This window comes from Austrofundulus limnaeus, unplaced genomic scaffold, assembly GCF_001266775.1.
Source record: "Austrofundulus limnaeus strain Quisiro unplaced genomic scaffold, Austrofundulus_limnaeus-1.0 Scaffold166, whole genome shotgun sequence".
Classification (NCBI taxonomy): Eukaryota; Metazoa; Chordata; class Actinopteri; order Cyprinodontiformes; family Rivulidae; genus Austrofundulus; species Austrofundulus limnaeus.
Window position 1 is genome coordinate 109,744 of NW_013952568.1, and position 27,718 is coordinate 137,461.

General features: G+C 40.0%; 2 protein-coding genes across 3 annotated transcripts; both read right to left on the reverse strand.

Moving 5' to 3' along the window:
* Positions 1-320: 320 nt before the first annotated feature.
* On the reverse strand, positions 321-4,969 carry mat2ab (methionine adenosyltransferase 2Ab). The gene is made up of 9 exons (XM_014017323.1): positions 4,761-4,969; positions 4,126-4,203; positions 3,895-4,017; positions 3,698-3,810; positions 3,466-3,609; positions 3,130-3,348; positions 2,866-3,048; positions 2,620-2,753; positions 321-2,139 (listed from the first exon to the last, which is right to left on the reverse strand). Exons 1-9 carry the CDS (start codon positions 4,852-4,854, stop codon positions 2,037-2,039), a joined length of 1,191 nt encoding a protein of 396 aa, XP_013872777.1. The 5' UTR covers positions 4,855-4,969; the 3' UTR covers positions 321-2,036.
* A 4,142-nt stretch (positions 4,970-9,111) lies between these two features.
* Positions 9,112-26,975, reverse strand: inpp5jb (inositol polyphosphate-5-phosphatase Jb). 2 transcript variants are annotated; one of them, XM_014017329.1, is made up of 13 exons: positions 26,474-26,975; positions 21,157-21,667; positions 20,457-20,564; positions 20,199-20,307; positions 17,145-17,261; positions 14,449-14,624; positions 13,530-13,641; positions 13,282-13,391; positions 12,868-13,069; positions 12,644-12,781; positions 12,452-12,535; positions 12,263-12,367; positions 9,112-10,884 (listed from the first exon to the last, which is right to left on the reverse strand). In XM_014017329.1, the coding sequence occupies exons 2-13, from the start codon at positions 21,654-21,656 to the stop codon at positions 10,564-10,566; spliced, it is 2,082 nt and encodes a 693-aa protein (XP_013872783.1). In that variant the 5' UTR covers positions 21,657-21,667; positions 26,474-26,975; the 3' UTR covers positions 9,112-10,563. The 2 variants fall into 2 exon arrangements, with proteins under 2 accessions (XP_013872783.1, XP_013872784.1); XM_014017330.1 differs by lacking the exon at positions 26,474-26,975 and having other exon boundaries at positions 20,457-20,717; positions 21,157-21,245.
* Between the last annotated feature and the right edge of the window lie 743 nt (positions 26,976-27,718).

Here is a 27,718-nt window from a genome sequence, read left to right on the forward strand (position 1 = left end):
ATTAATTTTTTGAATGTCTGCAACTTTATGAAAATTGCCATTTCAATTTAATGTGGATGCACATTGGAAAACCTGTATATATTGATTCTTCTGCTGCATGTAAATTAAGCTTTGCAGGACATGTGCCATCATAACAATGTTTTGCTCACTTGTTATTCAAACTTTATTTACACACTTTCCCYATGTTGTACTTCCAGACACAAACTTCTGTCAATTTTAAGTCAACATCTGTAGAATTTATTGTAATTTCAATAAGTGATTTCATTACTTACACATTTCAAACTAAAACACTCCAAACTGTGCACAAACGAGACCAAGCATTTGAAATGAGTAATTTTCCTTTTATTACCTTTTATTACATAGCATCAGGAAAACTACCCAGTCTAGACATGAAGCAGTTACAGTAGAAGCTACTTGTTTCTCTGGAAGTTGAATGTATGTTGGTGAGAAAGGAAAGAAGCAAAAAACGAGACAAAGAGGGAAAAGAAAAGGCACTCTCACACTTACTGTACCCCATGGGATGACCTCGGAGTGGTAAAGGGGAACAAAACCAAAAAAAATTTCAAACTATCCAACTAATGAGACGGCTGCGTAAACCAGGCTGGTTTCTCTGTACAACACCAGCCAAATGTTGCCACCACATTAATGAGGATAGGTAAGAGCTTAAGAATTGCACCAGGTATTTAATTGGTTTTTAAAACAAACCGCCCCTCCCCAAAAAGAAAAAYTCTAAACCAAAAACAAAAATTGCAAGTCTTTTACAACTGTCAGCGACACTTCCTTGAGGCACACCCGAGCTTTTCTGTACAACACTCTGGGGCCTCAAGCCAAACACTGAAAATATCAAGTCAAAAGGAATTCACGATTCAATAACCAAGTCTGTTTAAAGCTGCCTTCTGAAACGTCAGCTTCTCTGTATCCAYGCCGAGTTTCAGAGAACAAATAAATAGTGTTGTGGTTTCATTCCTAGTCAATAAAACGCTGTGGCAAAAAGCACTCACTTAAGATAAAGATGGGAATCAGGTTTCTCTGTAGCTACACCTGACATCAATTAACTTAAGGAGCACAGGTTATCCTGTCATTTCAAAACTACATAAAAACGAGGGAAAGGTTTTAAAAAATACCTTATTTAAAATTGAGTTTCAATGCATAAACAAGCAAATTTTTCCCATCACCATCAAGTATAATCCAATACCCTCTGCAGACCAGAGCAGTGATTTAGCAGCTTCTGACTTTTCTGTATTACGTCAGAAAACAGCAAAGGTCTGTAGGGCACATGAGGCCTTATGCTCATTCAAGCTTGTATAATTAGGATTTGGCTTGCCCCTTAGCCTGCAATGCATAGCATTTTAGTAAAGACAGCAATAACCCTTGAATTTTATTTGTGCCTTTCTACCATTCTCCTTAAAGACGAGTAAATAAAGCCAAAAAGACAAAGACCACCAGAACAAGGAGTACTTGTACCAGACAAGAAAAGGGAGGAATGTTCATAACGAAACTTAACTTCAGGGGACAGTGGCGGGAAACTGCAACTATGACATTACACATTTAGACAGACTTCCAAAATATTAGATCTAACATTTACTCCTTATTTTCAATAGCACCAGAAAATTAAGAGGGGTATCGCATATTGCCAAATATGCTACCGCAGTGACATCAAGTTGAAGACTTACGACACTGACAGGAGTGAAATGCCAAAGAGAACAAATGAATGCAGCTACTGACTATGACAAAAGAAGCAGGAAAACGGCTAGCCTGGAGAACATGAAGTCACATCAGGCACAAGTTCGTGGAATCCACCCAATTTAATGCATCAAGCTTCTGAGGCATGCCTTCTAGGACCCAGCAGTTGCGCAACCAGCAGAAAAACAGTAACGACAAGGATGGAGGTGGAGTCAGGGATGGAGTCATGTGTCATATTTGAGAGAGGGAGAGAAAGAGTGAGAAGAGAAGAGAGAACTGCATTTCACCCCTGGAAACTTGGAGGCTTCTCTGTAGTATACACCAACAAGCCTGGGGGGAAAAGCTTAACAGGTTTAGTATTTGAGCTTTTTCGGCACCTCCCATCGGAAGGCGTCTCGGCCAAAGTGGCCATAGGCTGCGGTCCTCTGATAAATGGGCTTCTTCAGATCCAGCTCCCTGGAATACATAATCAACATTTTTAACAGCGGTCACACATGTCAACTTTAACACACATTCATAAATAACGCACACAGAAGCCAGTGGGAGTGTCAAACCCATCAAGAGCATGGCTGGTATATGTAAATGTAACTGATGCTTCAACACTTACCCTTTCAACCAACTGGACACAGTCACTTGAAGAACCCTTATCTGCTTTAAAAAAAATGCTCCTCTCCCTGAACTGTTTGGCTTTTCTTTGCCAGATACATTCATTCTTCCCCTCAATAAAAAAAGACTCCAACTCCTATTTTTATCTAATAGTACTACATAAAATGATGCAATAATGCCAAGTCATCTTTTGATAAAATTACAGCAAAGTGCTAACTGTAACAAACTTTGCTAATTAATGGTTAACTTATTAACCTTATCTTGAGCTGGGCAACTGAACGAAGACACTTTCAAAGTGCCGTTTCACTTAGCGTCACATTTTAACTTTACCTGACAATGACTCCGGGACGGAGGTCAAAGTTCTTCCTCACAATGTCAAGCAGTTCACGCTCACTCTTTTGGGACGTCCCGTAGTGGAAGATAGAAATGGAGAGTGGGTGGGCAACTCCGATGGCATAGGACACCTGATGCAGCACAAAAATGAGTTATATCGAGCATAAAAACAAAATCGTTAAGCAGAACCTCTGGGAACTCATTACATAATGAAGACTGACGGACTYTGATAACACTACACACCTGAACCAGCACTCTTCTGCAGAGCCCAGCCTTCACCAGAGACTTGGCCACCCAGCGTGCGGCATAGGCAGCAGAGCGATCTACCTTTGTGTAATCCTTCCCAGAGAAAGCTCCACCACCATGGGCTCCCCAGCCTCCGTAGGTGTCTACAATGATTTTACGTCCAGTGAGACCAGCATCTCCCTGTTAGGGCAAGAACAGACGTTACCCTGTAAGTAAAACTGCAGAGTGTAAATTTCCTAAAAGCTACATTTTGATGCTTACCTGAGGGCCACCAATGACAAACCGCCCACTAGGCTGCAAATGGTAAATGGTGTCATCGTCCAAATATACCGAAGGAACAACAGACTTGATAACTTTCTCCTTCAGCGCATCCCTCATCTCCTCAAGGCAGATTTCCTCATCGTGCTGAACAGAAATGACAATTGTGTGCACTCGCACAGGGAGCATAGCACCACGGTCCTGGCGATACTGCACAGTCACCTACAACAATGGTGAAAACAAATGAGCCATAATTAACGCACAAAAAAAATCTTGTATTTTTTTTTTCTTAAGACAAATAAAGCAGGAAAACTGAAGCTACAATAAATACAGCTTTACTTGTGTTTTTGAGTCTGGCCGGAGCCATGGGAGGGTCCCGTTTCGTCGCATTTCAGCCATCTTAGCATTCAGCTTGTGGGCAAGGATAATTGTGAGCGGCATGCCCTCTTCGGTCTCATCGGTTGCATATCCAAACATCAAGCCCTACAAAGCAAAACACAGAGTTCAGACTAAAACAAGGTACACTTTAGTTCACATTAATCAATCAAATATATTTGTAAACAAAACTGACCTGGTCCCCAGCTCCAATGTCCTCCTCATTACGGTCAATGTGAACACCTTGAGCAATATCAGGAGACTGCTGCTCCAAGGCCACAAGCACRTTGCAGGTCTTATAGTCAAACCCTGTTCAGAAGAGTGTCTTAAGTCAATACAAAAAACACAATTGCCAAATTGAGCAAGGAACTGACATTGAACAACATGCCAYACCTTTTGTAGAGTCATCATATCCAATTTGGCGGATTGTGTCACGCACAACTTTCTGATAGTCCACTACTGCACGTGATGTCACTTCTCCTGCCAGCAGGATCATCCCAGTTTTGGCAACAGTCTCTGCATCAACCAGACAAACGCAAAAACAAATAAGCACAGGGAGTGGAAAACACCACAAAGTGTTAATAACCAATAATGAGTACTGTAAAACAAAAACGACTTTCTTACCACATGCAATTTTGGCATCAGGATCTTGCTTGAGATGAGCGTCTAGGATTGCGTCACTGATCTGGTCACAGATTTTATCTAAACATGCACAAATTAAAACTGATCACAAACTGCTGCAAACACACAAGACAAAAGAAAATGATGAAAGGCAGCGCCGCCGGTCCGGTGTAGGATTAGGACACGGAGTCCAGTTACACTCGCCATTTCGGCACAAGCACGTGTGACMGAGAAGCGCGCGCAACCAGCCGGGGACCGGAAGGCAACCCCGACACTTACGAAATTAAAATCATAATTGCACTGACCCGATCTTACAAGACGTTTCCCACTATCAACATTGTTATGGTCAGCAGATAATATCAGCGGTCATGTCGGCGGCCTGAAGAGCCCGCGAGATTTGGCCTCTTAAAAGCGTGGTGTGGCTAGCTTATATAGCGCGTGCTCAGGAGGCCGGCCCAGCTCCATTATTAGCTAAGGCCGTCATCTTTTTAAACCACCTATTTTGTTTTATATATATATAAATGAGTCGTGAAATATATGTTGCGAGAGGCTAAACATTACGTTGAAGTCACATAACAATGGTCACTTATTTAACAAAACACGTTCTGACAAAAGGCCGGCATCATGCCGAGTCTTACCGGGGTGTCCTTCTCCGACCGACTCCGAGGTGAACAAGAAGCAGTCCTCCTCAATAAAGGAGTTATGAAAACCGTTCATTTCTCCGTTCATCATTGTTACGGATGTTGCTGGTACAAAGTGAAATAAGTGTTATGTTGATAATTGTCTAAGTTTAGTTTTAATATCGTGTGCCGCGTTTCCTCCTGTCCGTCTGCTTCTCGTCTTGAGTGTAGTGATTCGCAATTCTGAGTGCTTGGCGCAGTGCTCCACTGTTATATGTTTGACGTCATCACGCAAGAGAAGGCGGAGCTTCTATCAGCCTATCGTGGAACAACTCTCCTCTGTAACCAGGACTGCGCAATCCAAATAAGACCGGAACCACGTGCTTTGAAAACCCTTACATGACAACTAAAATTTATAAAATAGAGACAGATTAATACAATACAAATTAACCATGCTTTTGTCTCTTACTTTTTGAAAAAATATGAAGATAATAGTGTTTGTGATCAGAATGACTGTTAACGTCTGAGATAATGTCCTTACAAGTATGTTTCAAATTCTTTACAATGAAGATGGAGATAGACTACAGATAAAACCAAGTTTGAGATACATAAATCATTAAATTATAATTTTTTTGAATAGACTGGATAACTATTGCCGATGTCAATTATTCAAATCTGTCTTATCAAAAAGAATATTTCAGATATATCTGAAATATTAGGACTTATAAATATAAGTCCTTATAAAGATAAGGACTTAATCAACATTTCAGACATCTCGTTTTTTTTCATTGACCTTTCAGCTTCAGATATCCACAGCTACACTATCAATAATCTTTAATAGATTTCTTACATTGATAACTTACATTTGTGATATCTATGATGTAGCTGTTAATAGCTTTTACAGTTTTTTATGTCATAAAGGAGCTATTTTAAGTTAAGCTCCTGTTCATTTTGATTGATACAGTATAAGTTAACTGTTGATATGATATCTTCTTGCTACGCTTAGATCTGAAATTTTACCTAACAAGAAATTAAACTTACAAAAATGTGATTTAGATCATTTTCATTCACAGTTTTTTAAATTGCATATGAAGCAAAACATTAACRTAAATAACCACATGTAGCTTTACAGTGTATTTATTGATGTGTTTGACTCAAGGAAACAATTTGTAGTTTAGACCACTGTAGAAATTTGGTTTAAACCAGTGTTCATATAATTAATCTGACAAATTGGATTGAATTGGATCATGTGACTAACCTGTGGCCAGACTTCACTTTGTTACAGACAATAAAGATTTATCTGTCTGTGTAGCAAAGAGAAAATGGGCCTGTGATGGATGGAACAGTTCCTGGGAACATTGTGTACCCAAATAATTTGGTTATAATAAATATAAAAAGCTACTATTAGGCCTCAGGTCCTCTTGTGTAACATGATGACAAAACTGATGAGCCATGTTGTTCCACCATAGCCCCCAAATTAATGCTGTAAAGTACAGGTCTATGTTGGTTTTATCCACCAAACAAATTGTTTTACTGAAAAAACAACAAAAAAAGAAGTGTTATTGTCATTCTTAAATTTTTGAAAACAACATTTAKATAAGTGCTTTTAAAAAGCCCATTTGAACTGGAGCTGGAGAAATTAAGACCCTCAAAAGACTTTTGTACATACTGAAGGTGCAACACATTCCTATCCACACTGAAACATTTACGAATATTTCAGTCAGTGACATTCTTCTCTGTTTTTAGTAGATTCAAAACTTTTAAAAGTACTTTAACATCAGACCACTGTTTATTATGCTAAATAGAAATTAATTAGTGATTGGGTAACATTTACTAAAATACAATAAAAACAATGTCAGAATCTTCTAAATAGGGCCAAAAATAAAAGGTAACATTTTGATGAACAGTGACTGCTCATATGATAAATTTTACTGTCATCCTTTGTCTTTATAGACATTGCATTCTCTGAATATCAAAAATACTCATTTTATTGTAGTGTTTAGACTCAAAAAAGTAATTCAGTCCAAGTGTTGCATCAGCACTGTCCAGTCAGCATGAATGTGCAATGCTGACATTTTTGCTCCAATAGGAGGAAGCATGATGCAAGGTGCACCCGATGTTGCTCTTTGTAGGATGAGTTGTTAGTTTGATGCTCATTCAGACAGTCAAAAACAGCAGATAAGATTTCAKTGACTTAGATTAGTGTGGTTGTATTACAATTGTAGTTAAAACTAGTGCTGGAATGTGTCATTGACCCCCAACATGACTGACAAAATACTAATATGAACCTTTTGATGCAAAAAGCAAAGTAAACATCACAAGACAACTGTATAACTCATAGTGTTATAATGAGGACAATTGATCTAATTGTGTAAATAGTCTGAATGCTGCTTCCTGTTTTTTTTCTTTGTACCTACAATTTTGCCATAWATTGCTGCACATACAATATTTTTAGTAATTCTTTTGTTAGAATATTCAGCTAATTGAGGAAATGTGTTCTGACTTTATTAAACTTTTTCTTACACTTTTTCAAAAATGTTACTTTTTCTCATATAAATAAATCAAGAACTCACTACATACTTTTACATTTTTAGCTATTTGCATTTATCTTATAGATATGCACCTTTCAAAAGTTATCTATAACATTTTGCTCCTTTTAGCTCAAGTTCAGCTTTTTTTTAGCTGTAATAAATCATCTTTAGATTATTTTTGCAAGTTTCAGCAGCCATTCAGCTCAGTGTTTCTCTATTTTGTAAATAGCATGTTCATGTTTAATCATTATTTTTGTTACTTTTTCTTTCACACAATTTCTAACAAATGTAACAAAATTAAACCCAATATAAACGAGTTCAAAATAAAACACATTAAGACAGTCATAGACAGTATGTAGTTTAAAAGATAATATTTTATTTCTTTGGACAGTTTTTTGTAGTTTTGGGGATGGAGAACAAAGCAAGAAACTCATAAACAACYTTCCTAATGCTTTGCTCCAACAACTTTACAGAGATAAAACTTGATCATAATAAGCTGCCATCAATGTCACACAGGCTTGTTGAAGTCTTCTATTATTTCAATCACGTTTATACAAACACATGTAGACTAAACAATCTACATTGTGACAGCAAAACCAGAATTTAAATGAACTTAGATGGAAATAGAAGAAATAATCTCTCATTAGTTACTATAGTAAAAAGCAATAAAATTTATCCTTAATATAATTATTATATGCACTGAAATAAAGCTTCAACACTGCCCAGCAGAATTCAGGCTCATTTAAAGTTAAATAAGAAAATAAATACATAATTTAAGGAAAATAATCTTTGTGTTATAGATTGTCTCCTATATGGTATATATATGATATTTTTGACAAACTTTATATTTGTTCTTTACATACATTTTCCAACATCATAGCCACAAAATTACAAAACGGTAACGTCCATCAGACACTTAACAGCCACTGGTCATGAATGCAGTACCAAAGATACAGATCTAAATGGTCTAAAGTAGGACAACCTGTTTTCAAATATTTTTTTCAAATGAAAGTCCATTCATTTTTTTTATTTCAAAATCAAGAAAAAACTATGATTGCACCATAAGATTCCAACAATTTTGATTTTATCCAAGTATAACTATGCTTTTATTTCTAGAACTAACATTTACAAATAAGTTAAAATTTCATACTGTTCCTATCCAGTTTTTCTAACAATTTTCACAGTCACCGATATGACAAACAGGAGTCAAAAACAGCACTTCAAGTTCACGGTACAAAAACCACAGTACTGAAATGTACGTATGTCCAGCAGTAAACCATGCAAAYACAGCCCCTGTACCATTCATATCAGCAGTTATTCTCACACATCCACTCACACACACACACATAAACAGCTATTTGAAGACACACACRCTCATGTTACGGCCACAACATTATCCTATAACAGCCCCAGAAAGACAAGTCCAAGATTATGACGTTTGTTTTCGGTCAGCTAATTAATCGATCATTAGGAGAGGATGTGACCAAGAGGAAAAACTTAAACAAGAAACTGAAAAGAAAAAAAAAATAAAGAAAAAAAGTAAGGCATTTACTGGGGTAGCTTTAGTTCCTTAATTCATGATATCAAACATTTTAGCTTTGTATCATGCAACTTAAAAGCACATTACATCTGTAATTTACAAATTAAATTTGGTTTGGGGTTCAAGCGTAACGGGAAATGTTTTCATTTAAAAGGAGACATATCATACTTTTAAATCCTTTTTCAAATATAACTCATTCAGTTGGGGTCTATATAAAGTGGAACTGCAAATGCTTTGGTCTGAATTYCTCTTTATTGTAACTCCACAAGCCCCTCTTTCACCTCTTTTCTGAGGTGTGTCTCAGATCAACTCGTTTTGAGGCTGTCTCTTTAAATCCAAAAGATGCACTTCACACTCCGCCCTCCTCCAGCTTCCATTCTTATTTGATAGAGGGGTTAAAAACTGTATTGAAGTGCAAAAAGTTTCTATTTACAAATTAATAAAGATGTCAACAACTGAAGACTTGTCCACATCCTTACATGTTGGAGCCTGAGTCTGACCCAGAGAAAGAGGTGAATGAAGACGGCAAAATTTTAATTAGTAAGTCCAGACCTTATTTAGAAGTTCCGTAGCAAATACTTTGATGACATAGTTTGGAAAACGTCAAAGAGAAAACTGAACRGGTTAAAAAATATGACTCAAACAGAATATAAAGACAACCAAGCAGCAYTGGGATAGACTAAATTCAAATTTTCTGCACTCCAAGTACACAACAAAATGTATTTAATGGCTATTAAAGTAGATTTTTCATGTTATGTCCCCTTTAAAGCAAAGTGCAATCAAACAATAATGTTTTTTTTTCTGCTGTTGAATAATGGAGATTTAAGGTTGTGAAGCTGAAGACTTGTCACAAACACTGGAACATTGTCAGGTATTGCTGCAGATTTTWCTGGTGTTGGCAGTAAGGGACCAACTGTTAATCCTCTACTTATGGCAGGACAGCTGTACAACAGCTGAGTGACCTTCCACACCCCTCACTCCCTGATGCAGCGATACAACTGTCTATTTAAAGACCCTTGTCCATATCGTTACACACTAAGCCGACGTTCAGTGTGCCACGTACATCTGAGCCTCGTCTCCACTTACTTTAGTTCGTCCGTTTTTTTGCACCCTGGAATGGTGTTCTGATTTTGAAATAGATCAGTTCAGGTGCTCCCTGCATATCATGTGTCACGTTGTCACGTGTGTCGACTTYCCAACGCAGGCAACGTTTGTAAGGCCAGACTCATATTTAAAAAAAAAACCTGCCTGGCTGTCTCTGTTCGCAGAAACGAGCAACTCTTAAAGCTGGAAAAGAGTTTCAGTTTTAAATCAGCYAAATTCTCTCATTTTAGACATATTTTGCCCCTTTAAACAAGTAGTGAATGATATGTGAGCAAGTGAAAAGTGTCTACACTGTCTGGAAAGTGAAGATGGTTTTAAATCATATCTAGTTACAGCGCTACACGAACCTCATAATCCTTGAGTAATTTCTAATTTCTAACACAAGCTATGAGCTCCCTGTACAGTCCACACCTGAGAACAGACAATGATAGAGGAAACACTGGAGAAAGTGAGAGGTATACAAAAAAAAACACGCAAAGTGCACGGTTTAGAAAAACAACTCAAGGCCAAATAAACCATCTAGACAAACCAGATGATTATTTCTGAAACAGATGGCATCACAGACAATATACAGTGTACTTGATGTATGAAATAAAGACAACATTTGGCTATGTAACCTGCAACAACAGCGGGACCGAGGGTTGCATCACATTCCTGAATCTTCCGTGTGTTTGTCTGTTTCCCCAGGACCAGCCTGCTGCTGCCTGCTGCCGCCCTCTTCTGGGCATCCTGCAGACTCTGTTTCTGCTGCGCTCCTGTCGGCGGTCTTCAGCTCCTCGGTTTGGGCCTGCGTCGGGCTGCTGGGGCGGCTGCCTGAGCGACTGCGGCTGCCGCTCCGACGGTGTTTGTCCTTTTGAGGACTGGAACTGTGGGACCKCACCTTCATGACGACGGTGCTGTCGTCTTCTGAGCTGAAGTCGGAGCTGTCTGAAGAGCTGCTGACGTGCTCTAAAGTTGGAAGCTGGATCTGAGGATACATTTGAACATTAGAAAAAGTATATCGGGGTGCCCAAACATTTTCTCTGAAAGGGCCAAAATTAAAATCAATCTGAGGGTGGTGGGCCAAATGCAATAATATAATACACAAAATGCAAATACTTCAAGGAAAGCTGTATTTTTTATGATTAAGCTAGCAGCCAGTGCGGTTGCCCACATTTTATGTTTATTTGTTTGTTTTTTTCAGCCCATGGGCATGGAGAACATTCAACGTTTGCTCAGGCAGCAAAGGCTCATGGGACTTTTCATAATTTAAAATTTGAGTATCCGTAGTCTTTTAAGGTGTGCAATTCTAGAAATGGACTTAAATCTAATTTAAGGCTGTGTCCAAAATGGCAGGACGGGTCCTCCGAAGGTCGAATTTGTCGTTTCTGCATTCGTCACAGCGCCGCGACGAAGGACGTCCAAAACCGAAGACTCCTCCGATGCGGCCGACAAATACGTCCTTCCTTTGGCCCGAATCGAAGGACAGGTCTGATGGATCCTTSCCGGCCCAGCATATCCCATAATGCATTGCGGCCCGACCGGAGATTTTTTTATGCTAGTAATGGCGGACGAAGCGAGAGAAAAGAATACATTTTAAATAAAAATATGGTGACATAAAAATTAAAAAAATTTAGCGGTTGTAATTCTAATACTTTTATCATTTGTATGGACATGTTTTTACATATTATTGTTTCGTCATAAAAAACGTGAAATAAACATGAACCTACAGCTGTTCAATTAGTTCTTCAAATGATACCTTTAAGTTAATTTTATAGTTTTGTGATATTAATAATGCTAATGTATTGATATTTTTCAAATTTTGATTTAAGTTTGCTTGTTTAGCRTCGTCACAGTTGCTAGGTGACATGACGTACGCCGGGGTAAGGAGGGGAGGCTAGACCGTCCAAATTCACAGCCTCTTTTTTTCCGGTCTTTCCGGTCTACCAAGGACCCGGCCCGCCGCGACCGGGTAGTCTGGGTCCTCCAGAGGACCCGGCCTGTCGTTTTGGACACAACCCAAATGTCTCTTGAAGTTACTTGTATTTTAAGTTTAATCTTTACATAATTCAACGATAAAGTGAGCACCATAAGTTAAGACTATCTGACTACAGCTCCTTGTACCTAAAGTTGGACCAATGTTTGAAAAGACTAAGTGCAAATATAGTATTTCTACATAAAACAGGAGATTACAGTCTAGTAACCAGGACAACTGCTAGTGGGCCAAACCAAATGGCTTGGCAGGCCAAATTTGGCCCGCGGCCCCCACTTTGGGCACCTCTGAAGTATATAAAGGAGGGGTTTCTAGATTCTAGCATCTACTGTAAATACCTTAAACTTGAGAAAAAGCGATGGGTTATGATTACCTGAAATGGCTCTGTTACACCCACAATGGAGCTCATGTTGTTGCTGTAGTAACCCAAGATAAAGTCTCCTGAGCATTTGGGTAATTCCTCCTCGGTAAAGGTTACCTGTAAAAATATTTTCAGATGTTTAGCAAACGTGACAGAAAAAAAAAGTATCTCAGAGGAGCTTTCGACATGCACTCTGATTACCTGATGTTCCTGACGATAAAAGTCATTCTCCTCCTGCTTGGCCCACACATAGCCCACATAATCCTTGTGGTGCTTGAAACCCACCTATGGGTGCAATTGCAAAATGATTAAAAAAAAAAGCTCTTATGCTGCACTCACAGGTTGTTCACGTAGACTTTTCAAAGGCTATCAAGGTGAGCTAAGATAAGTCACCTTGTACAATCCAATCCAGTCCCAGGAGCTGCGAGAATAGTTGGGTGAYAATTTAAACACTGTTTTTGCATCCTCAACAGTGTTCCACTCATCCTCYACAACCAGTGTGACCAGTGGAACATCCACCTTGTATGGGAACTACGAAGAGGATTATATAGGTTAAGTGTTGCAGCTTCAAATAAGAACTGTTTTTTGTCAGGGACTGTGTGTCTGACTGTCTTCACCTGCAGGGTGAAGATGGAGGAGACCGGTTTGTGGTCACTGACGGTGTACTCCATGTAACTTCGGTAGTTGTGCTGGGTCACTTTGATCCCACTGGTGAGACCTGACACAGAACCACGCTTCCCCACACCCTGAGCAGCAGGCACAGTGGCTCTCCGGCGCCAGAGGATCCGGTCGGTCCAAGCTGGCTTCCTTTTCTTCCCGCTGGTGATGTTGCAAGGGAGAGAAGTGAAGCGGAGCAGAGAAGAAAAGTGTTGTTAAAAAAAGAACTAAAAAGGGAAAAAAAACACGGCTCTTCACACGCCCCTCAGGCTAGCAAGGACCTTTCAGAGAGGAGAGTGTAATAATTCATACAGTGGTCTCTGATCAGTGTCCTAGAAATGGTAATAGCCCACTCAGCCCACGGCATCACCGACCTCGTGTCGTATGTGTTGGTTCCAACGTCAAACTTGTAGGTAGGAGGGAACTTTAATGGCCCCTCTTGAAATCCCTCCAACACCATCTCACTGTCTTTCACCATGTTCAGCTGCAAAAGATGACAAATCAATACAAAAAGAAGAGGTCAWTGTGGGTTCAGAGTTTAATATGTACTGTATCCAGAACAAATAATAATGTTTCATCTTTTCTTATAATTAAAATCTGTGCATCAAACCTTTATTTTTACCTGATCTTTTTCCCACAAAACTGATAACTTGTTGTTATCAATGGCTGACTTCACAACTTGCACATCCAGGTCATCGATGCGAAAATTGAGATCTCCAAACCAGAACACTAGGCTGGAAAAACAAACGGAACAAACAAAACAGGAAATTATTCAAGCAAAACTTATTTAAGAATTTAAAATTTCTGTAGTTACTGGTAGAGAAAGTTATGTTTTAAAAATATGTAGATTTGAAATTTTAAAACAGTAAAACAAAACCTTATTATTTCACTTCTGATGTTGTAAAATCTGATTTTATGTGGCAGATAATTTCAATCTGCTAGTGGTCAGAAACTGTGAAAGCTATAWCTGACGACCTCATTAAGGAGTTAGATGGGTTCTGTTTATTCAAATAATAAAAATGAACAGTAAATTTTCGGTCATTTGTTACTCCCTCCCTTTTTTTCTAATCTACTATAAGTAAAACAATGCATGTTGATGAATAATTGGTTGTTGTTCTAATTTTTATTGATAAAAATTGGATTTTCTGTGACTGTTTAAGAATATAAGATATATATCACAAATTGGAAATGTTTAAATGTAAAATTACAGCAGCAGTAAGGAGCCTTTTACAGCATTGTTTCCTGGTAATATCCATTACTTAAATCCTATAAATCATAATAAAAATGTTTAAATATTGARTACACTTTAAATTGAAAGTACTTTGGCAAGTAATCATTGAGATACCTTGTCTGGTAATTGATAAAACCTTTAAATGTGACACCTAATAAACCTTGAAGATGATGTTTCTGATGTAATTTTACACATCTGGAGTGTGTTAAACACATATACTGTATGTAGTCAGCTGGTTCCATATATTTCCTTTGCAGATTTATAAAACTATAGTGCATACATGCACAAGTGTGCTAATATGCTGACTTACTCGTGATCCAGAACCCCGATGGCCGCCTGGCCCTCAAACTGCTGCTGCTGCAGGATGGCCTCAAAGTCTTCCATGCGCTGTTCTGAGTTCTCCATGTGAGCCGGCAGGTGGCAGTTGAGGAAGCAGATGCTGTGACCGAACGCTGACATGCGGGCGCTAACACCACCTTTATTCCCCTGCAACACCRACAAATAGCAAATGAAACTTTTTTTTTWATTTAACAGGAAAAGATTACTAAAAATCAAGCCTGACTCAGCATAATTGCTGTTTTACAGCAAGTTCCTGTTCTGCAGCACATAAAACACTCAGAAATACAGCATCACAATCACATCATTAATATTACACCATAGACACAAAGACAAACAAGCATACCAAATTTCAGGAAGGCAGCATTTGCAAAATTGGACATCTAAATATGAGCACAACAAAAAGTGTCCAGCAGATGGCAGACAAGATTCTTCTTAAAGGGCTGTAGTTTTGAAATGGACTTTATGTTTTGAGGAATGTCATTCCATGCTTTAGTATAAACATAGAAGAAAGACCTCTGGCYGTAACAGTTTTWAAAAGTTGGTAATATCAGTTGTCCTTTTGTAACAGATCTAGTTGAATGACCACTTCCAGAATTTGATTTGGGCAACAATGCACAGAGAGTTCCATAAYTGRCACCTTGGAAGATCTGAAAATAGAAATTAATACCACTATACAAAACATAATTCTGAAAAGTCAAGGCATCAGACAATGAAAGAACTGTACAGTGATGAGTCCAACCAAGGAGTTTTTGTGAATTTTGTAGGCCCTGTTGTAGAGCCTAACTATGGGTTCTAAGATTTCATTTGTTGTAAGAGACCAAACAGGTAAACAGTAYGACATGGTTGAGAGTATAATGGCATGAAGATAGATATTTGAAACAGAAGATGTCAGATTGGATCTAGTTTTTGAATAAACGTATAGTTTCTGTTTCAACTTAGTGGTTAAGACTTGTACATGATCACGATAAGTCAAATGAGAATCCAAAATAATTCCAAGATATTTGTAGGTAGTGACAATATCAAGGGGTTTGTTTTAAAAAGTGAGTTGATTTGTTATATTGAAATGTCTCCTGGGTGAGGAAAAATACATGCACACGGTTTTTTTAACATTAATTGACAAAAGATTATCTTGAAGCCAACCATGAAATGTCTGAAGATCTGCTTGTAACTGACTATTAATAGATTCAATATTGAAATCAGGCAAAAAAGAACAGTATCATCAGCATACATTAAAATATTTGAATACTTCAATATTTTTGGAAGGTCATAATAGGAAAAGCAATGGGCCCAGTATGCTACCCTGCGGAACTCCCACGGAACAGGGCAGAGACCCGGACACAGAGCTTCCATGTTTCACAACCTGACACCTATCAGTTAAATAAAAGGAAAACATTTGTATTGCAGATTATGAAAGTTGAAAAGAAATCAACTTTTGTAAGAGAGTATAATGATCAACTTGACTGCGCTGATGTGCCCCAACGTGGCTCGTTGTAATTTGAAACAACGTTAACAAATTGTCGCTGAACTGAAAGTTAAATGTGTCCAAAAGGGAAGCCACAAGTACAAAAAAGGCTGTTTGAGATTATCATTTTTAGTGATAAAGTCCAAGTAGTGGGATATAATTTTCTTCCCCCACTGCWTTTATTTGTCTACTACACAGCAAACGAGGAAGTATCCTCATTAAAGATTAAACAGCATCAATATTTAATGCAAACAGTCAAGTGCACACCGGAGGCATGAAGTGAGTCAGTGGATTTTCTCCTCTGACTCAATAAAACAATGTTTGGAGCATWAACTCTGCCTATCTTAGTGTTTACTGTGAAAAGTTTAGCTAAAAGGTTGTTAAAGACATCAGTGACCCAGGTAATTACTATAATGATGTGAGTTTATCTTTATTTTATTTGTTTATCARGAACCACATGGAAGAACATTAAGCTCATAGAAGATGAGATGCACTGTAGCAGATTTAACCACTGGTTAATTAGCAAAATATATCATGAACCAATGGACAGATTTAATGAAACTCTCACAAAGTAACCACTGAACATWACAACTCAATAACATTTAGAGTCAACCCTTGTCAAGATRGCYGCYACRGCTAAATTATTTAATGAAATGCAACCCATCAAATTTTACAGTTGTTCACAGCTCATTCCTTCAAGCAATACTGTAATGCAGGTAAACACAAAACAAATACAAGCTGAAAACACAATCCAAAATCATAAATATTTTTAGTTTCTAWATTTAGAGAGTGCATTACAGTGACGATACTGAAAATACTTTTTGATTGTGAAGTGGTCTGACTGGTTTTAAAGTTGTCAGACTTGCTTGAAACCAGCTGTAAATGCAAAGAAAGATCTAAGAGAGTATCATTATATTCTAAACCACACTTGATACTTCCTCGCCTAGTTCAGTTTTCAGTGTCACCACATATTCGCAAACAGACAGCATCGTTTTGTCAAAGTTAAAGGGTCAGGGTTAACTAACCATAAAACTGGGTGAGGCAGGATTTGACTAACAAATTCTAAGATCTGAAATGATGCAGTCTGTCACGTAATTTTCATTTCTTATTCAGTCCTCGGGTTGAAACCACAACAGAGATACAGTCCACCATTTTCGSTTTACGCTCTGCTGTGTGAATTTTCCATAATGCAGTGACCATCTTACCCAGTAACCCCCCAGGCCTGTGCGGGTGGTCTCGGTCTGGATTCCACGGAGGAAAGGCAGATGGAAGTATTTGGCAAAGATGAGCAGTAACAACCCCTGCATTCGCTGTGACGTCACCTGATAGGCAAATAAAGAAAAAAATGGAATCAGAAGAGATAAGAAGAGCAACTTTGCATAATTCTCTAAAGAGGAGAGCCGCACATTTCACTCGAACAACAGCTTAACTGTGTGAAAGCAAAACATCATGGTCCACGCTCTCCTTTGCATCTCTACTGTGACCTTGGTGCACATCAAGGACGCTACACTTTCTGTTTTTCACCCCATTTGTGTGAACATCCTGCAGTAAAATGGCTTTTATAAAAACTCCTTCAACATCCAGTTTCTTCTTGTGCTACATGATRTGCAGATTTTGACATTTCTGCTCATCAGGCAGGAAAAAGCACAGCAGATATTGTTGTGCTAGTCGGAAAAACAGCCAGGAATCGAGCACCAACACTTTCTAATCTAGGTGGAGCACAAATTTGCACGCAGCATCAAACCCGGTCCCAGATAAGAACGTTCACCCCTCCCTCCCCCATTACAAAGTCATTTACGCACCCCGATCAGTCTGAAGAAGCACAATCACATCAAGCAAAAAAGCCTTGCAGGCATTAACAGCACCCCCTCCACACACAGACACACGTGACAGACCCTTTTTTGCCTGCATGCTAACCGCCGAGTCGAAGGACTTTGTTGCATAATGTAATCCACTGAACCATTAAGGCAACAGAGTTTATATTCTGGGCCGAGTGTGAATGCAGTAAATATTYGTTTATCATAGATGAGAAAAGGTAAAGTCATTTTCAAGCTACGTTTGTTGTGCTTACAGCAGCAAAGTTATTTAGGTCCAAATAAGTAAATGTGCAAGAGACAGAGAAAACATGTAACAACATGTGTGCAGATGCGCATGTTCAACCTTCAAAACAAACAAACAAAAAATAATAAATAAAAAAATAAAAATAAAAAACATGTCATGTTAGCAGATAAGCTAACAGTTTATGCATTCCATTATCCAATGCAAATGGTCACCATGTCCCTCCACTGTTTATTAATAACAACAAATGAACTGCTATTTAAGTACACTAAAACTGAGCCTCGATGTAGGATCACCTAATGAACTGGCAAGTAGGGATGTCCCAATCCAGATTTTTTGGCTCCCGATACGATCCGATTTTTTAAATGATTAGTCTTTCCCATTCCGATCTGATAGCTTTATTTTTTTCTTTCTTTCTAAATGACAAGGTTGGTAGTATTAAAGCAAGCCCTACTGTTCCCACCACGAAAAACATCCAGTTTGCAGATTTAGCAAGATGCAGTTTCAGCATCCTTGTTTTCCATTGAAAAGTGTTCCCACACTGTGCACATGGTTGCATACTTGTGTGCGTCTTGACTTCTTAACGGCAGTTGTAAAGCATGATGATGCTGAAAATTGTGGCGAAAACTGGATCGGCCCGATCACATGACTAAATCCAATTCTACCCGATTTTCAAAAATGGCCATATCTGCCACCAATACTGAGGATCTGAACGGGACATCCCTACTGGCAAGACCCCACACAAGCTGCAGCTAAACACCTGGATATCTCAAGGTAAAAAAAAATCAGCTTCAGCCACAAGACTTTAAACAATTAAATATTTAAAACCACAACTACATCTCCAATGTATCTGTCGACAGACTGTTTTATTTATTGTTTCCTAAACTTTTCTAATCTCTTTTTGGCTAAAAGTTTTAATGAAATGCTTATCAGAATCCTTCTCGATAAAAGTGTGGAGATTTTTAACCGTGTCAAAATAATCTAATAATATAGCTCTGATGTCTGACTATATTGTCATTTTGACATTCAATCGCAAAAACATTTTTAAGTAGAAATGCAAGTGTGATTTTTTAAAAATTAAATCAAAGCTGTTGAATTGCAATCAATTCGCCCAAGACAGATTTATAGCCAGGTTTGAACAGGATGTCAGCAGACGGTGCTTCTGAATCTGCATACAAAAGGCCTTGACGCAACAAACTCAAAAGACTGTGCCATTTAAGAGCAAAAATTATAGCTTCCTCAGACATTTCAGTGACAGTCAGCTGTAATTGTGAAGTGAACAGCTGAAAAGAAAAAAACGTCCTGTAAGCTCAGTGTTGCTGCAGTAAAAGGCTGATTTGACCAGCGCTCGCAGCGATTATAGCTCCAACCTGAAAATTAGTCTTGGTGAGCAGACAGTCTGAAAACAGGATGATGCATTTTGTTACTACATGTCTGTTTACACCAGTGACATGACTATATAACTCCTTTCTGATACTACGAACACATCTCCACCTTTACACAACTGCTGACGTTCTGTATGAATATTCACTAGAAGTCGACAGAGAAATCTTATGAAAATGATTTTAGTGAGGTTCAAAGCAAACGAGCAGACTATAGCTGGAGGAAAGCATCAGTCTCACTGTCAGACGCCCATCAACACTGACAGTGTGATCCAAAAATAAAACWGCACCCTGGGAGACATTTGTCCAACACTTGTAGCTCGACAGCTTATTCACGCAGCTCTCTGGCTCACCAGACCAACTGTGCCAAGCTTTGTTTCTGGAGCAGCCAGTGCAACACCTACTGTACCACAGCTGCAGTGTCTGCTGTTGGTGTTTTTTTTAATATGCTAATCACTCATTTAAATTGACAGCAAACTCACTCAGCTTTCTTAACATATCGGAATTTCTAGGCATGTGCAGCCGTCAAGATATTAGCTGTGAAGCTAGAAAGAGAGGAAGACGAAGAGCTTGACTTTGAACGACCATCCCGGCAGACAGCGGAGGATAGCTGATACACTGACATTACACGCCTGTTATAAATCACCACCCCATTCGTTGCTCAGGGAACAAAATGAGGCTGAACAGCAAGAAGTAGAGATCTCATCAGCGATAACGCAGYGTGCACAAATCTACTGTAAGCCCTTTAGCATTTCATTCGGCATTTCAGTGCTCAGAGTCTAAGCATTTGCACAAAAAAAAAATTAAAACATGACTGACCAGAACATAACCAAAGGGGCTTAATCTCTCCATGCAGACTTCACTCCACTGGTCTGTGAAGAGGACATCTTTCAGTCTTTTGTTGATCATAGAGTTCACTTCCTGCAGCCTTAAAGAGAAAAAAGTACATGTGACAATGCTTGGACAAAATAATTTATATATATATATATATATTTGCCTGACTGTCATTGTTTTTGACGTAGGATGAGTTTACACAAACTGACCATTGTGAAATAAGGTGACGCGGCCACCACTCACCCGATAATGTACATGTCTGTGTTTCCGTCTCCCACGTTCAGTCCCAGCAGAGACGTGATGTCATCGGGCGGCGTGGCTGAGCCCACRTTCCAGGTGATGATGTGCACCCTGATGAAAGTCGCCGTTACATAAACTCCCACAAACACTCGTCTCCTACACTCGTGTGTCACAGCTTACAGACTGAGGCGGCAGAACCTCTGCGCCCACATCTCACTGCGTGTCACCGCTGGTAACTCTTAGACGACCTGTTGTAACTGTTCACTTTAAATAAATGATGTCAAGTTTAGACAGTTTATTATCCATGCTGGTGCTGTTGTGCAACCAATTCAAGTAGATTAAAATCTACATTTCTGACATTTGTTTGTGGTTACACTTCAGATACTGACTTTATTAAGCAATAAATTGACATTTTAGATCATTTTAGGGCTTTTTGTTGGTTACTAAAATCACCTGAATTTAAATAAAGCAAACATTTTGGATAAACAATGCAACACTGCAAAAAGAAGGATTACTTTSAGGATATTTTCCAGTGAGGATTTATCTCTTTAAGAAGCAGCCACACCCAGGAGTGAAGTGTTTGCATATGAGATGTGCAAACACTTTATTTGAAAAGCTTCAAACTCAATACCACTTGTTTAGCCTCTCACAAAATACTACTGGATTATAATATGTGGAGAAACAGAAAGCCCAGGAAACCCACCTGAAGTCCTCCACAGTCTGAGGTTCGGTGTCGGCAGTGCCCGCCACAGAGAGGGCTCTCTGTGCGTGTGGGTTCAGGTGAGGRGGAAGAGGCCTGCTGGCTGGGGGCTGGGGCACTGAGGCGGCCCTAACCGGGTGCGGCGGGTGGTGACCCGGAACCTTAGGACYGACTTTACCGCTCGGCCTGGTGGGATCTCCTGCAGGTTCGAGTGCCGCGGGGCGAGAGGGCTTGGGGCGGCTCACTACAGCACCGTCGCTGGCGGTCTCACTCCGGTTAGTCGGTGGAGTGGGTTCAGCTTTGAGCTCTGACGCGTCCACAGAACCCTCGATTCTGGCACTTCTCTGTGGCCGCCGAGGCCTGAGGGGRCCTGGAGGCTGGCAGGTTGATGGATCCTGGGCAGGAGTTGTCGTGTTGGATGCTGGAGCTGTTGATGAAGACTCTGCTTCATTGTTCGGGTTTTCCTCTTCGGTCTTGCTTTGGTTCTGATTATCTTGGTCCATTTCTGAAAATTCTGACAATAAAAAGTGAGAGGGATGTTTTTACGTGAATTATATAAATATATTGTACACTTTACAAGCAGTTAACAATCAGTATTTTTCTATATGAACCCTTCAGTCAGATGATATTTATTGCAGTTAATAAATTAAAGCACAGAGGACATTTTAAGCTACAACTTTCAATCTTTCCTGAAACATAACCAGTCAATTCAGTTGACGAGTCTGTCACAAGCTCCTATCGACCCAGCGTGACAACAGTGAGTCATTCATTATYGTGGCTGTTCAGTTATCCACCTTCTCATGGCACTGGAAACAGTTGGACACAGCTGCATGCATCGACTTAAAACAAATGTTATTCAGCTAGAAAGCAGGACGACACAAGATGAKACGTTATCTCGTACTGTTCTAACCTTATTTGAATGACAGTCTGAAAAATGGATTTCACCATTGTCTCGCGTTTCGCCTACGCTGCCTGCAGGTCCTCCAGCAACAAACTGATTTCACTCAGTCGCTTCAAATTTGCTCAAAGCACGTGTCGCACACCAACACGAAAAACCACTGCATGGTCCAGAGCATAAGAAACAGCGCGAATTAAAGCGAGAAAAAGCTGCAGGGAGATCAGACAGACAGACACRGGGGAGAAGAAGGAGGACAGCAATGCAGGAATTTAAGCTGGATTATTTGAGCGACAATTCAGTTGTTAAAACGAACACATTGTTGGTTTCTTACCGACAATAGCAAGTCAGGCTATGAATTTTCAATTTATTTGTTTCTGAATTTAATGCATAATGTGCAACTCAATTACATAAAAAAACATTTTTAAAATAAATGAGTGCCAACAGATGCACAATAATGGTTTGTCAATTTCAACAATTATTTTCATAGATAAAAACAAGAAAAAAATCTATAATGTTTATAGTCTATGCTTTTTTGTAACACTTGTCTCTTAAAAAAACTTATTTAATTATAGGCCTAGCATTCATTGAAGAGAGGCATATTGTCCAGTGCCCTTCATACCATAGTTTTAGACTAAGTAAATAAGAAAAATTTTATCTATATAGTGCCTTTCACAGAAATAAATTCACAAGGTGCTGTACAAACTGTTAAGAACACCCATTCAAGAAGACACACATGACAAACATGGGGGAACGGGTGAACAGGTCATGCAGCAACAGAGACAGAGACAGTGGTGCTACCTTTAACAAAGAAAAAACTAAAAAACCACACAAGGGAAGATGAGGACAAAAAACAAAACATATTATTTCAACAATGTGACACACTTTGGTGTTTATAAAAAAAATCTGCATAGAGCACATTTATTAGCCAGAGTAAGTGAGTTAAGGGGGGCGTGCATCTAAAGCTATGAATGTTGTATGCACTTGTATGAATATCTGAAAAATGAGCCCAAARAATYGAGTCCCCAAAACCTGCGCAGCCRTAGTTCAGAATATTGATRGTAAAGTGTTCATTCTGTGTGGCCCTCAGCTTGCTCCAGGAACCAGATCACAGACGGGTGTGAGTGTGGGGGAGGTGAGGGGCAGACCCTCAGTCGACGTACACATCCAGGAAGAATTTAGTCCACAGCTCAAGGCCATGTAGGAGAGAGCCAAATTCTGTTATCAAGATCATCTTATGATGAGAAATAACAGAGATAAAGGTCAAACCTTCAGAATAATGCTATGTACGACTTCACACCTGTATGTGTTGTGAATTACTCTCAGCTACTACCACGTAAGGTTTTAGCTCAGTACCATTAAAACTGAGTCGTTTGTGTTTTCTAAGAAGAGTTGGCCGTGGCAGCCATTTTTAATTGTGTTAGCACCAAAAGTTAATCAGCTGTCCAACGATTATTTGCCAAAAGTTTTCATTAAGTCCACGCAAAGATATTTTGTTGAAAGMCAAACAGACACAAGCACACACAGGCAAAAACACACACACTCGTTATCTCTCTGTACTCTCTATACATGTGGATTTTGCGTTGACTTCCATTAATTTCTACAGCCTAACTCTGACCCACAAATGGTTTTTTTCTCCATTGTTTGAGCTGGCATATATCCACACAACAAAATGCCTTCATAAATATATCATAATGTCAAAATATGTCCACGCACCAATACAAAGATGTGTACCCTATAGCTTGTTTTTGCATTTTGGCAGCAAGAGATAATTAGCAAACTATGGATTTTAAACCCCTCAAACAACCAACCAAATTGCCTTGCAGTTGCACACAATACACTGCACTTGTGGACATAAAATTAAGCTGATTTGGGAACAACGACAAGCCAGTCTGACCTCAATCTATCAGGCAGTAATTGCTACTCTGTAGAAAAGGAGCAGAAATGGCAGCGTTGGATTTCTGGGGAGGAACCTTTAGGCAGCGAACAACTGCAGTGCAAAATAATCTGCATCCTCTACATGGATGGAATTTGCCTGTGTGCATGAGGCACACAGTTTTGGGTCTGACTGCTTCCTGCTCGGGGGACGCACAAACCAACAGAGCTCCCTTATGATTATTCACACGACCTTGGCCCCGACTTTCATGCTGTGATGGGAGCCGCCTCTGTGTTTCACATGTGCCTCAGCAGCGCGCTGGTGTCTCAGCCCACCAATAACTGGGCGACTGACTGGGCTCACCGTATTACCGAGGTCCGTCTTCAGCACCAGGCGGGGAGGGCTGAGCGAGGAGGGTTAAGTGGGCACACGTGGATGTGGGTGGGAGCAAAACGAGCTGAGGGAGCAGGAGGAGGGAGACGGCCCCTTTAGTGACAGCATTGTGTCTTTTTTGCAGAATGTCGCAAAATTGATCCTCCCCGCACTTTCCTCCCGCAGGGTATCTGGGTTTTAATTCTTCTTTTCTGGCTCTCCTATCGCCTCATTTCTCTAATCCTCCCTCTCTCCACTCTTTCCCCCTCAAACATACATTCATTTCAACCACCTTCACTTGCATGAAATTACTCATAAGTGGAGCAGTAAGCAGTAATTTTCCTTTTCACCTCCTGTATTCCTGACTTATAAACCTTTCCATTCCCTCTCCTGGACTCTGAGGTGACTGGAACACTCCTCCTGCAACACGCTCTGTTTTSTTCCCCTCAGCCAACCACCTCACAGTCACTATCAGTGACGTCAACACGCCACAGTCACAACATCCACCGTTACAACAAATGTCTTTATAGTTGAACGAGCGAGAGCCAAACGTCGGCTTTTAGAGAGCAATTAGTGCGGATCACCACTTGTTTATCTACTCAGAGAGAGAGGGGAGTGGAAATGATTGGGTGATAACAAATGTGTCACAGTGTTTAACATGCTCCTTCCTGAGAGTCAGGAAGCACCAAGTGTAACCCAAACAGCAGGCCTGAGCCAGCTGTAGGCTCCTTTTAGTGGAGTTAACACACAACACAGATAGCTTAGTATGTTTGAGTCATACAGATGGTGAGGAGTCAGCTTTGCTTTGATAATCAGGGGGTAAAAAAAAAAAAAAGCAATCATCCGCCGAGTAAAACATTTAATCTATAACTGCTCGTTCTGCACGGCTGCGCTGGTCCCTTCGGTGTCTGATGTCAGGATTACAGCCAAGCGGCCTGTCGGTGATGAAGGCCTAAGGAGCCATATGCCCCAGTGACAGGGATACTAATGATGACCCGGACACAAAGAGCATCAGCAGCTGCCGCCACAGCTGGAAATGGTTCTTCCAGGTCCTAAAGCCACGGTGCATGACTGCCCTGTGTCTTAGGGGGCTTCGTTTTTTCTGATCAGGTCTGAGTCGAGGCTGTGAGACGTCAAAATAATTGTTTTAACACTTATCTGCTGGCAACAAATAGTAAATTAACCGAACCGTAAAAGAAATGTGGGATGCGAGGTTTAAATCCGGCTACTTGTTTGAGSGTTGTGTTGCCACTGCAAAAGCAAATTATGGTAGCCTAATAAATGACGTGCACGGCCAACTGATTTAGATCATCTTGTTATGGAATCAAATTCAATGACAAAAGCTAATTAGGGAGGGTAAAATTYAGGCTAATGTCTGCGTGTGTGTAAAATTAGAACACAGAGAAGTTGGTTCATTGTTTTTTTTGTTTTTTTTTTCCTTCCTGCAGCAGCTTCACGGTACAGTGGCTGTTGCTCCAGCAGGAAACTTGAGCAACAATAATGGTTGCATTAGAAATTACATGCACTGTTCTGGACTCCAGCGTTGCCACAGGTGACTACGCTGCAGCTAMAGTGTTCTGCCAGTGCACATATTTGCTATAAAGCAGTATGTACATAATCTCAAGTTAATCTAACAGCTTCTGACTTATTAAATAAAATGCAAACATCCCTGACAAACAGACACTTTAACAGGTTATAATAAACCAGCCTTACATTACAGATCCTGTAAAAAGAGTGATTTGAAAAAGTGAAGAGCAGTGTTTTCCTAATAACACCCCTCCAACAAGGACCCATTTTAAGACATGAAGGTCATTTAATCTGTGCTGTTTAGCATTAAATATAACCGCTGACACATGGGTGTGTGAGTGTGTGCACCACTGTCAGAGATGAGGGATGAAAACATCAGACAGCTCCTGCTATGTATGGTTCATCAGCATGATTTGTGTTGATGTCAGCGGTGTGAAAACGGTGCAAGTGACAGGGTTGTTTCTCCTGTCATCGATTTTAAGCAACAACAACTGCTTTTAGAAACATTCAAAGCATGATAATCAAATTTAATGATTACTGCAGGGAGGAAACAGACATTTAGATWGTCTTGACAAATAGGATTCTATATAATTACATTGTTCCAGCTAGAGTTTGACGCATGCGTGGAGCTGATTAGTCAACACCTTTACCTGTTGTGGTTCTTCTGATGAAAAGGCTTGAGATCAAACCGTGTGGAGGTCGCTCAGTCCACTCTTGCTGTGAAATGTACAAGACTCGCGCTCTATTACACAAAAATAGAGTGAACTTTAATTTCCTGGCGCCCCCAGGAAACCATCGGCATCTCAGCGCCTCGCTTCCTCCCTCCCTTCCTTCCCTCCCTCCTCTCTCTCTCCCTGAGAGGATGGGTGTTGGTGAGGAGGTGCAGGTGGGTTTGGAGCGATGCGGGTGAGAGGTGGACTCTCAGAAACGCCACCCGCTGTCTCTCCGCGGTGCGGCTGAGCGCACGGTCTGCCCTGACATGCCCTTCAAAATGACACAAAACCGTCCGAGGGGGGAGGAGGAGGGAGCCGGGCTTCCGTCAACGAGCTGCCGCTGCTGGGTTGATGATTACAGCTCACTGAACTACGGCAGGTAGACGGGACTCGCCGTTCATAAACATGACCTCTCTGTGCGCGTGAACCGTCCCCCACTGTAGGCTCATGGGAGGCTCGTGCACCGATTGGTTTCCATGAGAACGTACGCAAGTGCCTGTTTGTACAGCAGCGCACTACCGCCGCCTAGTGGCGGCAACGTTTAAATGCGCCAATTTCAATGAAAACTGAAAGCGCGCAACATGAGGTCAAAGGTTAGGCAGTTAGTCATAGTATTCTACCTTCCTACTGGTTCATATTGTTATTATCCCAGGCTTTTCTGTGATTTATTGTAGAAAAAGATTATACAAGCAATTTATTTCTAGGGGAGACCGGGGACAGTAGCAACAAGGGACAGTTGCAACACGTCATTTTTCTCCAAACAGAAACGAGCTAGAGGGATGACACTCACACTGTACATGCTCAGTTAGATGCCCCACATTGCAAAGAAAAAGTAAGCAGATTCAAAAACTTCTTCAGGATTTATTTGAAGAAAAAAACTGTTTTTGAGGTACCAAAGAAATTTTTTTTTGCCCAGCTTTATTTTTGTTATACTGTCGTCACTGTTTTTGTGATCCAGCTTATATGGTTTAAATTAGTGATATGTTGACTACTTGACTTTTAACTAATAACATGTATCCAGATAAGCGTATTTAGCTAACACATGAGGTTTTATCATGGCTGACAGGAAGGGGGACAGTTGCAACAGTTGTTGCAACTGTACGATATGATAAATCCATATAAAACAGAGCACATACAAATGATGTCCTGATGCATCTCAGTAATCCAGGTAAAAAATCAAAA